The sequence below is a fragment of the Gossypium hirsutum genome, chromosome D03, assembly GCF_007990345.1.
Source record: "Gossypium hirsutum isolate 1008001.06 chromosome D03, Gossypium_hirsutum_v2.1, whole genome shotgun sequence".
NCBI classification, from domain to species: Eukaryota; Viridiplantae; Streptophyta; class Magnoliopsida; order Malvales; family Malvaceae; genus Gossypium; species Gossypium hirsutum.
The window spans coordinates 42,007,294-42,023,531 of record NC_053439.1 but is presented as its reverse complement, the minus strand read 5'-3'; the positions used below and the strand labels follow the sequence as shown (position 1 = coordinate 42,023,531).

General features: G+C 31.8%; 1 protein-coding gene across 1 annotated transcript; it reads right to left on the bottom strand.

Moving 5' to 3' along the window:
* Positions 1-10,470: 10,470 nt before the first annotated feature.
* Positions 10,471-13,675, bottom strand: LOC107949690 (glutamate dehydrogenase 2). The gene is made up of 9 exons (XM_016884425.2): positions 13,380-13,675; positions 13,190-13,303; positions 12,400-12,621; positions 12,223-12,297; positions 12,005-12,121; positions 11,662-11,912; positions 11,396-11,471; positions 11,229-11,315; positions 10,471-10,967 (listed from the first exon to the last, which is right to left on the bottom strand). Exons 1-9 carry the CDS (start codon positions 13,485-13,487, stop codon positions 10,782-10,784), a joined length of 1,236 nt encoding a protein of 411 aa, XP_016739914.1. The 5' UTR covers positions 13,488-13,675; the 3' UTR covers positions 10,471-10,781.
* Between the last annotated feature and the right edge of the window lie 2,563 nt (positions 13,676-16,238).

Below are 16,238 nucleotides of genomic sequence, written 5' to 3'. Positions count from 1 at the left end.
CCGCTAAGAGACAAGTTTTAAAGCAAATCAACTAGTTTTTTTTCGAATTAAATAAAAGCTAACTTATTGTAACGATTTTTAAACTCGACAATCTTGCCTTCAAATCCCTTTCCATGTGACATCGCCAGATTCGGCCATAACGTCTAGGTCGGGTTTGGGGTGTTACATAACCTTCCTTCTTATTTGAAGGTCAGCACTGTCGTAGACGCAAGAGGAATCTTAAGTAGGGAGCGACTGTTACAGTGTAGTTAAGGTGATGGTCCTTTCGGGGAGATGACGGTTGATGTGAGCATGTTCACATTATGTGACTCGACAAGAAGGACTCGAGATTAGCCTAAGCTCAAAAGGCCCAAATGCAAGATGAAATCGTTCAAAACCCATACAACATTTGCATGTGGGCTGAGGCCAAACCATCCATATCATTTTGTTTATAATTCTATAGTTCTTATTAATTCTTATTTAGTATGAGACATTAATATGTGTCTTAAGTGTTTTTAATGCTATTAGCTTTTAGTTAAGTTAGTTGTTAGTTTTAATTGCGTGTTAAATGCATCTTGAGAACTAGTTACTAATTAATGTCTTGCATTATTTATCTGCATCTTTAAATTGTGACTTGCATTTTGTGTTTTATATTTAATTAAGTCATGTATTAAAACATCTCACATGGTAATAGAGTTTGTGTTTTAATTATGTCATGCGTTATGTAACTCATTTGTTTATTTAATTAGCATCTTCATTAAGCCTTGCATTTATACATCGTATTTGTTCATTTAGTTTAAGCATGAGTTAGTTTTATAAGTGTGTGAAGTGTGTCATTTATTTTGGTTGTTACTTTTTATGCATAAGTTATATAGTATGTTAATTTTTCATTATAAATAAGGTGTTTTAAGTTGAAAAAGAATATGAAAAGTTGACAATGCTTAATAACTAATTAATTGTCATGTAGGTGGCTATTCATATTGATCAAGAATGATTCTTCAAGTCTATTTCGATTTCAAGCACTCAAAGTCCATTATGGTGGTTGTTCAAATGAACCAATAGTGCACTTAAAGCTCAATCATAGTGCCAATAAAATAGATGAATACACAAGCATTAAGGCATTCGGTTTTAAGGAAGATGAAGGGACTACAAAACAACACAATTAAGAAGCATTAAGCCTTTATCAAAATGAAGAGACAAGACTTTTCAACTACACATGAATCAAGTGACAAGACATAACTCTTTGGCTGCCCACTATAATCAAAATAAAATAAACAAATGACATAATTAAAACACAAACTCTATTACCATGTGAGATGTTTTAATGCATACAAAACACATAATGCAAGTCACAATTTAAAGATGGAGATAAATAATGCAAGACATTAATTAGTAACTAGTTCTCAAGATGCATTTAACACGCAATTAAAACTAAAAATAACTTAACTAAAAGCTAATAGCATTAAAAACACTTAAGACACATATTAATGACTCATACTAAATAAGAATTAATAAAAAAAACTGTAGAATTATAAATAAAATGAGATGGATGATTTGGCCTCAAAAAGCCCAATGCAAACATTGCATGGGTTTTGAACGATTTCATCTTGCATTTGGGCCCTTTGAGCTTAAGCTAATCTCGAGTCTTTCTTGTCGAGTCACATGATGTAACAATGCTCACATCAACAGTTGTTGTTATTACACAACCCATTAATAACTACAACCATTGTCGCGCTGACCCAAGTTTGACCTCTAATGTGCTGGAACATCTGCTTTCCTCCTGAGAGCCCTCTTGTGTCCACCTCGGTGTTAGCTTTCGGGCAAGAATGAGAGATTCAAGATATCGACTGCTTGGAAATAGAGAAAAAAATTACGTTGATTACACCGGAAGTTTCCAGAGTTTTTACGTATGATTATGTCATCAATATTATGTATGGTATATATAGGACATTGTTTGCAGGTATCCAAAAAGCTTGAACTGCTGACCGCATAACGACCGTCACCTGGCCCTCCAGTTATACTCGAACTCGTGACCACATCACAGTCGCTGATTAGACCTTCACGTAAACTTCGACCCCTAATTGTATCAAGCATTATTACCCCGAAACGGGATTTCCCCATGACGGGTTTCTTAGGTGATGGTCCTATCCCGCTATTACATATGAAATGTATTGTGCTGAGGCGTGTTATCACATCCCTGACCCTTCAAAACTATCTAAGAACTTCCGTCGTTTCAGTCGAAAATCCTGAACACTTTCAAAATATCCTAAACCCTTAAAACCCTAAACCTAACCCTAATAAAATAAAAACTCAAACCTTAAAAAAATAAAAAAACCCCTAACCCTAGAGAGAAAGGATGGGCGTGCTTTTCTGCCATCTATGCAGAAAGCGCGCCCAGCTAGACGCACTTTCTTTTCCCACCTCCTAAAATTAGCTTATTTCCCTAATTAATTTTAAAACTAGCCTAAAGACCTAATTAATTAAAAAAAAAGGCCTATACACCTTATTTTGTGGGCTTTTGCTCATTTTTAAAATTAATTTAGGCATATATATCGTTTTTTTCTTTGATCATTTTTAAGTTATGAATTTGTTGTAAGTAAAACGTGGAAGAAATTATTTATTATTTAAAATAAAAATAATGGTCGGAAGTTTTGTAAGTAAAAAAAAAAAGTGAACAATCCATGAATTAGGAAAGCAGAAAGAAGCTGTGGCGACGTTAATCTTTTGATTATACAAAAGAAACTATGAAAATTATATAAATTTCTTACCCTCTAATTTATATAATCAAATAACTAAATTTTTATATATTCTTACCTCGATAATTGTAACCTTACACAATATAAATAATATGAACTCACATTTACCTTCGATTTTCCTAACGGTAGATAAAAAATATTTTCAATAAAATATCATTTTCAAATAAGTTAGAAATTTTATCACACGTGTATACATGTGAAAATCATAAATTCAAAATATAAATATGTGTTAAAAATTATATAAAATAAATAATGAAACATATAATTTAAAACTAATTAATAATAACAAATGAAATATAATCGATCTTAAAATAAAAAAAATAGATTAAAATATTTTATCATGGTATTGTCATCAATCTTGAGTCAATATCGAGCTAACTTGTGATACCAACTCAATCAATTACATTAATATTTAATATATATACATAATTGATGGAGGTAATAAAGTGTGCATAATAAAAATTAAAATGTATAAAAATATTAAAATAAAATTTTAATTAAGTTGTAAATTAAAAATTTTACCAATGTATTTGGTTTGGGCTCAAATTCCACCATATACATAATTTTTATTGTTTTTTAAATAAAAAGACTAAATTGCCTTCTAATAATATAATTTATTTTAATTACGAAAAAGTATTTTTATAATTTTCCTAACCGAATTGGTGATTCGGTTGAGATTAACACCAACTCAGTAAAACACTTAATAAATAGTATACATACATGAGCACGAGCATAACTCTAAGACAGATAGAGGCAAACATTTAGGTTTATACGTTTACATCTTTTTGTTCTTTTATAAAGTAATATTCAAGACCATTTTGGTAATTGAGTTATTGGTTTTGTAATAGTCCGTTTTTCAGTGTTGTCGAAAGTAGTAGTTTTGAGACCAATTCTGACGAGAAAGTTCGTGGATATATTTAATTAATAATTATGAGATTAAATATAGCATAATAGTGAATCGTGATTTAAGAGATTTTATTAATTGGTCAGTTAGTTAAGGTACAAGTGGTACATACCAAAAGTCAACTGATTTTGAAAAATGAGGTATCGAGACCTCATTCCTATAAACCAAGCCCCTAAATATTTTTATTAGATACTTACGGAGTTGTTATATAAGTGGATTCAAGTTTGGTCTTGAAACTTTGATGATTGGGTAATTAATTAAGGAGAAAGGACTAAATCATAAAATTGGTAAAAGTTAATTGTTATAAATTTTTAATTAATTGAAGGATCAATTGTGTAAATAGACCATTAGTTTATGGCCAAACGGTGGTGGGTGATGATTGGAATCCGCCAACTTTGATTAAAAATGGCTAATATTAGTCTAATCAAGGTTTTAATTAATTAATTATAGTTAGATTAATTTAACTAAAGTATAAATGTAGTAAACAAAAATAAAACAAACTATTTTCTCCTTTCTTCTTCAACTCGTCCATTCACCGAAACCATAGAACCAAAAGAGGGTTTTGAATATTAACTTTCGGTCCTCCTTTGTTGGTAAGATTCAAGTAATTTTTATATTTTTGAGATCATTGCAACTAAGTTCAGTTAACTCGTATATTCGTTTTTAAAATTGTTAAATATTTTCAAATTTTTTATTAATGAAAATTGAATTTTTTTGATGTCTAGTAGTTTGATTATAAGTTTAGATATGTTTAAAAGACTAATTTGTTAAGTTAATTTGGTTAGTTTTGTGTATAAGGACCAAATTGTAACAGTGTAAAATTTTTCATGTAGTTTTTGAAAATTATTTTTTAGAAGGTTTTACAATGATGAATTTGTAATTGGATTGAAAATCAGAGCTGGCATTTAAAAGATATAATAGTTTTGGCTTTAGGGACTAAATTGAATAAAATACAAAATTTTAGGAAAATAGTGAAAAATGAATAAAAGATATTATATTCATGAAATGAGATTTTTTAAAGTGATAAAATTTGATAATTTGAAATGAATTATCATATGGATCAAGGATTGAATCGTACGGAGGAAAATCGGGAAAAAAGAAAAATTGCAAAATAATCCCTAGAAATCAACTTGTTATCCAAATACATTAGGCAAGTTCATAGTGTATAGAAATGTACATTCATGTATTGATTGTTGGTGAATTGTGTATTTATATTTATTTATATTGCTTGGAACTTGAAATGCTATAAACTAATACCAAGTTGAGAAAGGACTTATCTAAAAATTGTAGAATACTTGTGAAACTTGATTTAAATGGACTCAGAATGAATGTGACTTGTTTACAGCATGTGTACTGTGAACATGGAAGTTCCCATGATTTATAAATATTATGAATCTTGTTTAAATGCCTATTTGAACGCAATAAATGATTAGGATACGATCGACATGTCAATTGAGTTATATCATGTGTTGTACGGGTTTGATTGAGATGAGATGATGACAAATGATATGTTTATATGTTCATTGAATATGCCGATATCCAACATTTGTTGCGGATTGTCGAGTTCTATTTATAGTGATTCAAGCGTGTTTCTGGGAGAGGATGTTTAGCCTTCGGGCTTAGGACTTAGTGCCCAGGTGTGCTTCTAGAGGTATGTTAGCTGTCGGGCTTGGCACTTAGTGCCCAGACGTGTTCTTGGTTGGTTTAGCTCATTTGAGCATTCTGGCGTGTTTTGGGTGGATAACTGAATATCCAAATTATTTTGCTATAGTTCATCGAGTTACCTATTAAAAGAAAGTATATTGATTGATTTCATGAGTTGTTTGGAAATGATATGTTTGTACGACTATTGAAATGTTAGTTGATAAAATTGAATGAATGATAAGTATGTACTTAAAGGTTGTTTGGGAACGATAAAATGACTGGAATGTTTATAGTTTACATGTATGAAATACTCGCTTTGTACTTGTTATATGTGGTGACAGTGCTATATGTTTAAAAGAAAAAGATATATGATTATGTATGTAACGAGTTGAAAAGAACGTGTTTAAAAATGGATTTGATCAATTGATTAACTTGATTTATAGGTTTTATAGTTTGACTGAGTGATACTGTTATGTATTGTATTGAATGGATTTGGGAAGATTATATGATTTAATTCATGATATACTCACCTTACTGTTATAAAATGTTTTGACAAGAAAGTGACTTAAACTAGTTAATTCTATTTACTTAAATGTGAATCTAATGTAAGACTATTGTTTATGTACCTATGAACTTACTAAGCATGTCAATGCTTACCCCATTTTATTTTCTTGTCTTCTGGAACTTGGCTATCGGATCATTTCCAAAGGCTCACACTATCTAACATCTCTGTTGGTAATCTTTGGTTCATCTTGGTTCGGTTATAAGTGACATGTAATAGGTGTGACATATATAAATGTGTGTATGTGTGTTTGGTGTTCAAATTTATGAATTTTCCCATTTTTGTATGTTTATTTAGGTATTGTATTAAAACAAGTTTATGGGATTGTTTCGGTAAGTTGAACTATAATTATGCTCATATGAAACGAAGATGTGTATGACTAGCTCGAATGTGTGCTAAGTGATTTAGAATGTTATAGTTGGATGAATGCATAAATTATAAGTGAATGGATTGAAATAGTTTAGTTGATTACTGTAACACCCTTAACCCATATCCATCACCGAAACAGGGTTACGGAGCATTACCGAAGTTTACAGATTAACTACAGACATTTCATATCATTTCACATTCATATCAGAAATCGATCAAAATCAAACATATTGTCCCTTATATGAGCCCTTGAGGCCTAAAATATGCATTAGAAACAAGTCGGGACTAAACCGGGTACTCAGAGAATTTTCACAAAATATCAAGATTTTCCCAAGATGCAGGGGACACACGCCCGTGTGAACAGGCCGTGTGGGCATTCAAGATAGGGACACACGGCCATGTCCTAGCCCGTGTCCAAATTAGGGTGCTCTCAAACTTGGGTCACACGGCCAAGCCACACGCTCGTGTGCTAGGCCGTGTGATAATATCTGAGCATTCTGTTTTGCAATTTTAAAGATGCAGGGGACACACAGCCAAACCACACACTTGTGTGCGAGGCCGTGTGTCACACACGGTTGAGACACACGCCCGTGTCTCTGCCCATGTGGACGAAAATAGGTCATTTTCAAGCCACATTTCTCACCCAAATTTTTCTTCGACCTACGTTAACACTTTAACATATTCACAAACCAATATTAAGGCATTCAAATCAATCCAAAACCAAGTCTTAAACATGTCATATACCACATATATCTTAGTATTCAAATTTACCATATTAATCAAAACATCTATTTGCTTACTTATACCAAATATACTATCTCATCTCACACATCAACATGCCCATAAACTATCCATCAGTCAACCACACCAAACACAACGAACATGATGAGGCCACACACATATATATATAACAAAAATATGTCCAACTCAAGTCATTCCAATGGCTATTTATAACAAAATACTTTTAAGCCAACATTGGCCAAATTACCCTATACATTCCATTATAACCAAAATTAGTTTTTTATATATATCGAAATGGGTCGATGGATAGTGTGAGATATCTCCGCCAAGCTTCCAATCCAACGAGCTTCCGAATTACTATAAAACAGAGGAAATAAAACAAAGTAAGCATTTAATGCTTAATAAGTTCGTATAACATGGAATTTAACTTACCATTATTTCATATATAAGGTAAGCATACAAACATATATTCCAAACCATCTTGGCCATAGCCTAACACATATCCATATCACATTAGCCAAGTAATCATATGTAATAAATCATAATAATGGATGAACTTAATCATTTAACATGGTTCACATACTTGTATCAGGCATATCATACTTCAATATATATATCAAATAATATCATTTCCATATAATTCAGGTATACACAGGTAATAGTTCACTTTGAACTCATGTTACTTCATATCAAAACTTTACCCGTTGAACCATTTAAAATATCGATGGATAGACGGGTAGTACACACAAAGTGTACAAAACTATAATCCGTCAATTTATGTATCATCCGTCAATTCATATTCAGGAATGTTCATACGAGCACGTAAATGGGAAGCTCTCTCTCTCGAGCCATGTAACGGGAAGCTCATTCGAGCTATATAATGGGAAGCTCATGAGAGCCATAATCGGGAAGCTCATGCGAGCCATAATTGGGAAGCTCGTGCGAGCCAATAGCGAGAAGCTCCAGAGGGTCATTAATCAGGACGCTCATAAGAGCTGCGGTGTGTCCACAACACATGCAGGATCACAACCAATCAGGATGCTTATAAGACCTATTAACGGGAAACTTGTGAGAGCCGTACAGTAAGAAGCTTAAGAGAGCCAATATTGGGATGCTCATGAGAGCTAATAACGGGATGCTCTTGCGAGCTGTGGTGTGTCCGCAACACATGCAGGACCATAACCAATTTGGGAACCCTGTATGCATCGAATTTTCATTTATTCAAACGGGACTTAATACTTGGCGGTCATCGTCGGATATGTGATTAATTTCATATACATGGCAATGCAATCACATACATACAATTCAATTAACACATATAAATTCTCAATTTAGTTACACGAACTTACCTTGACAATGTTCGTGTACACAAAAACTACTAATCCGTTACTTTCTCTTTTCCACAATCTAACTCCGTATTTGATCTATCCGTATCTATAAGAATGAATTTAACATCAATTTATATTCAATTCAATCCAATTCACATCTTTGGAAAAATTACCATTTTGCCCCTATACTTTTAATTAATTACAATTTCATTCCTAGGCTCGAAAAATGAAATTCATACAATTTAATCCTTATTCCAAGCCTAGACAATTTTTACATATAACACTAGCAGTCCATGTATTTCATAAAATTCATAATTTTTCCATGAATTTTTTCATCTTTACAATTTAGTCCCTAAATCACAATTTCATCAAACTTCACTTTACACAAGTTGTTTATCTATCAACAACCTTTCATTTTATACTATAAAACTTCATAATTCTACTATATTCATCCATGGAAAAACCCTAATACTTTGATAACATTGCAAATTAATCCCTAAGATAGATAAATTAACCTATTACGATCTCGAAAACATAAAAATCATTAAAAATGGGACAAGAATACTTACCCAACTAAGCAAAATAAGCTTGCTCAAAGCTCAACACCATAGCTAGGGTTTCCATGTCTTTGATTTTAGGAAAGATGATAAATATGATGATATTTTTATTATTAAATCATTTATCATCTTTTATTATTTTAACTTTCCAATTTAGTCCTTTTCTTTAATGAATTTATCATCTATTTGCCATATAAAGACATCCAATTTTAAATTCCATAGCTATTTGATCCTTTTAGCTACTAGAATTCAACTTTTGCACTTTATGCAATTTGGTCCTTTACATCCAATTAAACATGTAATCGATATTAAAATAAATTTTCTTCCGGACTCGATTTTGTGGTTCCGAAACTACTGTCTGATTTAACTGAAAACAGATTGTTACAATTACGGTGCCAATTGTGGCATATTTGTTAGACATTTAGGAATGCTTTATAAGTTATATTTTGGGCATGAAATGTGCCTATTTAAGCAGGTGTTGATGTTAGTAAAGGAATGCATTATAGGTCTTTGTATAAGGTTGAACCAAATTTGCACATTAGGTGCATTTTCTTGCACACACGATTTGACACACGACCGTGTGTCTCACATGGTTGGTTGACACGGCCGTGTGCCATTGGTAATTTAGATGCATTAATGTTGACATGGTCTCAATCTCTCACATGGCCCAGCCACATTGCTGTGACAATGTTGGCAAAGTTTTACAATTAGGTCTACACGGCCATAGTTTGTTACATGGCCTGGCAACATGACCGTGTGACCCCTGTTTACTGAAATTTTTTATATATTTTGTTAAATTTACAATTATGTCCCTATTTATTTTTGGGATGTTTTAAGAGCTTTCATAAGCTTGTTTAGGAATCAGATTGATGTGTAAATCATTGCATACTTGAGTTATGAACGTTTTAATGATTGTTTTGATTGCTAAATGTCAGATTTACATGTATTTGTTTTGTTATCTTCTGTAGCATCCTGTAGCTCGGGTCCAACGACCGAACCGGGTATAGGGTGTTACAGATTCTTTCTGTCATATCCTTAAAGCAACTAACGTAGTAGCAGAACTTTGGGCTTTGTGAGATGGACTCATCTTAGCCTAAGAACTTATATTTCATTGAAGTGGGTGCTACTACTGATTTACTTTATGAAGAGAGTCTCTAATTGTAATATTTTGCTATTTCCTTTGATTGATGATTAAAGGACACTCCCTCGTTCTATGAGTTCTATCTCGATGACTCATGTCTTTTGTAAAGGGAACAAATCAGCGGATGCACTAGCTCATTTGAGGAATAATTTTCAACCTTCCCTCTTTCAGATAATATTTCTTTCAATGACTTGTTTAGTATTTGCACTATCCTCTTGGTAACTCAATTCGTCTACTTCTAGATGATGCCGGGGTCAATTATATATTTGGCTTTAATTCAACTTTTATTAAAGATAATTCCCTTTTCCAAAGTAAAAAATTATTCAGCCGAGCTTTTATTAAAGATGGTTCTCTTTTAAAAAAAAAAATTAATTCTCAATTCTCACTGAGGTTAAATCAATAGGTGTATAAAAGTGTCTTTTGTGACAACCATATGATATATTTTATTAATGATTTAATAATTTGTGCCAAAAGAAAAAATAACAATGGTAAAGTAAAATTGTATTTAATTTGATAATATGAACACGTCACTTGAAACGAAACGGAACTTACAATTGCATGGAAAATAATAATAATAATTCAACCCCAAAGTTGAAAGAATATTGAACACATTGAATGGGACTATTCCAAATACAAAGCTGGTACAGGTATCCCCCCTAATAAATATAAGGATAAATGGGAGAACCATAAAAAGTTAAAAAAAGCTTTGGAGGGGTAAGCTAAGAATTCTTGAAAGTTATTGCTTGTGCTTTTCAATGGAGACTATAAACTAAGAGAAATAAAAGCCGGAAGGGAGGCGTTTATGCTTCCCATCCTCTCAGGATAGTTGCACGGGCAACACGGTTCACCCCAAGTGTAAATGCACCCATCCGGAGATTGCAGTCGTGCGACTGGCACATGTTCTTGATGTTATGAAAAGCTTTAGTCATGTATTTCTTCAGCTCCTGGTTCACTTTCTCCTCATCCCACATGAAACCTTGGATGTTCTGCCAAATCAGATGAAAAATTAATGACATGCTATACTATCCTCCCCCATTAACCAATTGTCCCAACGTCAGCAGTCCATTAACCACCAGAGATCAAGTAAGCAGCGCAAAAGTAACATTTTCTTAAACAATACGGCAATCGTACATACTGATGAATTCTTTAGTAGTTATAATTGTTTTGCTTTTGAAAGGTTTAGAAGTAAGATGCAGGGAAACAGATTAGACGTATTTTTTGTGCTTTTTTCAAGGAAAGTCCATTACCTGAACCCACTCAAAGTAGCTGACAGTCACCCCTCCTGCATTTGCATATATATCGGGTAGTATTATTACTCCTTTCTTTGATAGAATCTGCAATATCGAAATTTTGGATCAGATTTTGCTTCCACCTATAGTATACCAGAAAACGGGGGGGGGGGGAGGGTATTTACCTCATCTGCTTCTGGATCTGTAGGATGGTTTGCTGCCTCTATTATAAACTTTGCCTTCACATCTGCAGCATTTTCCCTTTAAAAGAGTAGAAAATAAGTAAATATGCAAGACAACCCCAATGCAAAGCAGTTCATGGGGATATAAGATGATACCAATTAAGGACAAATTAGAAGAAAAGTCTAATTAGATGAAATCAAAATATGGTAACATACAGCAGACCGCGCAATAGTTTATAGGACCAAGATGCTCAGCAATGGATCCTAACCTGTTAAGGACTCCACCTAAGGCACACGGGATGAGAACATCACATTCATGTACAAGCAGTTCATTTGGATCCATGGAATCTCCACCATTGAAGCTTTTCAAACTTCCAGTAGCTTCTTTATGCTTTAGCAGTTCTGGTATATCAATTCCGTTTGTGTTCTTAAGAGCGCCAGTTATGTCACTCACAGCAATAACCTTACCACCCTTCTCATGTATGAGCCTTGATGCCCAAGACCCAACATTACCAAAACCCTGCGAATAATATAAACATTAAGAAAGGAAGTTCTGAAGCACCTCAAAGGGAAAGGTATTTTAACCATGTAATGGTTCATGTCGAAATATACCTGGATACCAAAGGTCATTCCCTTAATTGACTTCCCATATTCAGCAAGTAAAGCTTCAGTTGCATATACAACACCACGGCCAGTTGCAGCCTCCCTGCCTAGTGATCCACCTAGATCCTACAATTCCCAGTATAAGCATATCTAGATTTTGTTATTCTACCCAATTATTGCTAATCAAACATCATATTACAAGTATAAAATCTGTCTTTAGCACTTACTATAGGCTTTCCTGTGACAACAGCTGGTGAGTGTCCATGGAACTTAGAGTATTCATCCAGAATCCATGCCATGGTCTGTACATATTTATTCTTAGTATGCTTATTTAATAAATTTGTGATTTAGAAACCGAAAGGAAGTGCATGAAAAACGAAACATAAAAGGGAGGACTGTATAACCTGTGCATTAGTCCCCATGTCTGGTGCAGGAACATCTGTATGTATACCGATAAGATCATGGATCTTTTGAGTGAAGACGCGAGTTAGACGTTCCAATTCACTCTTACTTAAATCCCTAGGATTGCATCCAATGCCACCTTTTGCACCGCCGTAAGGAATGTCTGCTACAGCCGTCTTCCATGTCATTAGTTGAGCCAGGGCATTTACTTCATCGGGCTCGACCTTAAGCAAAATCAACACACATAGATTGTGAATCCCACGTATGATGTAAGGTCAATCACAGATACACACAATTGAAACTCCATGTTGAAATTTAGAACAGAGGAAATAAATCAAATGTTTAATTATGTATCACGTAATGACTAAATTTCACTAACAGCGTCAGGGCCTAAGATGATATTCTCCTCTAATTCCTAAGATGCCAAGGTTTAGATTTTCCATTATTATCATTACTGGCCTTAAAAGATTACTTTTTAAAGGGTGCAGAAGAATCTTATCAGAAAAGCTCTAACAGGAAACTAAAGATCACAGCATTGTAACTCCACGGACATTAAATTATTTGAAAAAAAAGGTGTAAAGTTGATTTAACAAACAATGAAATGTCAATCAACAAAATTGAAAAATCATTAAACAAAGGATTGTCTTTTGTTTCTATAATAAGTATGGCTACAGCCTACAAACAAACTAAAGTAGAGCGAATGGCCGTCTTCGAGCATAAAGAAACAAACAAGATCATAAAACAAAAAACATAAAAGACAAAAAAAAAAACCAACAGAAGAAAAGTGATCACCTCAGGATGATATCTGATTCCACCTTTCATCGGGCCACGAGCATTATCATGTTGGATCCTAAATCCAACGTAAGTCGCCAAGGTTCCATCGTCCTTGGGAATCGTGCACTCCACCTGATCACAAAAATGAAAATTCCAATCAGAACATAACAACTCATAACCAAAATAGAGAAAATTTTCTAGCAAATACCTTGATTTCTCTAAAAGGGATCAGAAGACTCTTTTCAAGCTTAGAGTCTAACCCAAGTAAACGAGACGCCAGTCGGAAATTGCGGTTGGTTGCAGCAAGAGCATTCATGGCTACCTACTAAAAACTCAAAAAAAAAAAACAAAAAAACCCAGAAACGGGAATGATGGAGAGATCAAGAAAAACAACAGTTCGATGACTTATAAAACAGGGAAAAGCAAAGAGAGCACTTTGATTGGTTATTAATTGAAGAAAGAATGAGAAAGAGAAGGAAAAATAAAAGACTGCCTTTCCCAAGAGACACACAAGGGGTGGGTGTATATATAGGGAAAAGACAGCTGTAATGAGGCGTTATTTGGGCGGAGGATAATCAAACAGTTACTATATGAAAGGGTAGTTCCAAGATTTATAAAAGGTTTTTTTTTCTTTTTTTATGTCAATTTTGCTTTAAGCTTTATTTTAGTATATAAGTTTTATAAATTTGATATATGAATTTTTATTTTTAATGTTTAATATAGTAATTTTTTTATTAGAATATATGTATTAAATATTTATTTTGTTATTTGGTTTAAGTATTAAATTAAATATTCAAGTTAAATTCAAATATTAAATAATATATTAATTTTAATTAAAAACTTTAAAAGGTTGGAGTAGGAATTTTTATTTTTAAATATATCAAACAAAATTTTAGTACAAGGAATATATAAAAGAATATTTACAAGAATATAGCAAAATGTAATATATCTTCCGACTTTGTTCCACGTCAGTCAAGTTGCAACTTTTTATATAATATTTTATTAAAATTATCCAAACAAATTATCCACTTACAAATCCTAATTAAATTATCATTATTTAAAAAAATTAAAAATTTACATTTTATTGTTTTTGAAAATATAATATATATATATCAACAGTAATGGAAAATTTTCTATTTAGGCCCTTTATAATTTATAAAATTTTAAATAGTAAATATAAAATTACATTTTTACCTTTCAAAAATAATAAAAATTTGATTTAATCTTTTAAAAATTATATATTAAAATATTAAAATTATATTTTTACTATCATAAAAATATACGATTTAATTTTAATACCCACAAAAAAAATTTGTGAATTCACCCCATATGTGAAATAATATTTTTCTTACTAGTGACAAATTCTAGTCATAGCAAATAATCTGATAATTGATGTTTAAATATATATGCTATTATTTAAATGTTTTATTGAATTGATTTTTACTTTTAATTGCATCACCAGCTCAGGTATTAAATAACATATATTTTTTATAATTAAAATAAATTATGTTACTTGAGGGTACTTTAGTCTTTTTTATTTTAAATAAGTTTATTATTCGAGGGTATTTTAGTCTTTTCATTTAAAAAAGAATAAAAATATACATATGATGGGATTTAAACTTGAAATCACTTACACTAATAAAGCTTTTAATTTACCACTCAACTAAAATTTTATTTTAATATTTTAATATATTTTAATTTTAATTATGCACATTTTATTACTTCTATTAAATGTATATCTATATTATTATTTAAACTCTTAACTAAGTTGATGTCACCCTCAATAAGGTCATGGTTAAGAAAATTTTTATAATTAAAATAAATTATATTATTCAATAGTACTTTAATCCTTTTATTTAAAAAGGCAAATAAAAATCCGTATACGGTGGGATTTGAACCTAAACCAAACAAAATGTTTAATTTATGACTTAACTAAAACTTTATTTTAATATTTTTATACATTTTAATTTTATTATTCACATTTTATTACCTACATCAATTGTATCTATACTTACTATTTATTAAGTATTTTTATTGAGCTAGTGGCTCCCTCAACCAAGTCACCAACCCAGTTAGGAAATTATGGAAATATCATCCTATAATTAAAATAAGTTATATTATTTGAGGGTAGTTTAATCTTTTCATTTTAAGAAAAACAATTAAAATATGCATATGGTAGGATTTAAACACGTGCCAATTAGATTAAAAAATCCTTAAATTTACCACTCAACCAAAGCTTCATTTTAATATATTTTAGACATCTTTATTTTAATATGCACAAGTTAATATCTTCATCAATTGTATATCAATACTTACTATTTATTAAGTGTTTTATTGAGTTGGTGTCATCCTCAATCGAGTGACCAACTCAGTTGGAAAATTATGGAAATATCCTTCCCTAATTAAAAAAGCTATACCATTCAAGGGTATTTTAGTCTTTTTATTTTAACAAAAACTAATTAAAATTTGCATATGGTGGGATTTGAATCCGCGCAAATTAGATTAGTAAAATATTAAATTTATCACTAAACCAAAGTTTTATTTTTGATATATTTTATAATTTTTATTTTAATATGCACAAGTTATTATCTCTATTAGTTGTATGATAGGTGCTAAAAGTAACATATTTTAACATCATTCTTAATGTGTTTTTGGGAGATTATTCGATGTTAATGGTGAATTTTATGCTCTTAATCCTTTAAATTCATGTTTTTATACTTAGGAGAGCATTTCGGAGCAAAATGAGTGAAAAAAAAAGCAAAAATCGAAGAAAGTTTCAGGAGCCACACGGGCTGGGCCATTCCACACGAGCTAGACACACGGCCATGTCAGCCACACAGGCTACCACACAACCATGTGCCAAACCGTGTGGAAATCGCGAATCGTACTCCAAACCTATAGGAAAACATGTTTTTTAGGTTTTTCGAGTATTTTAAGACATGTATATGACAAAGATAAGAAAAGAGGAGTGAGCCGTCATAGAATACTCAAGAAAATAACTCGAAAAACACAACTGAAGCTGAATCTAAAGTAGGTTTCCTTCAACATTAAAGATCTCCTTTTGATT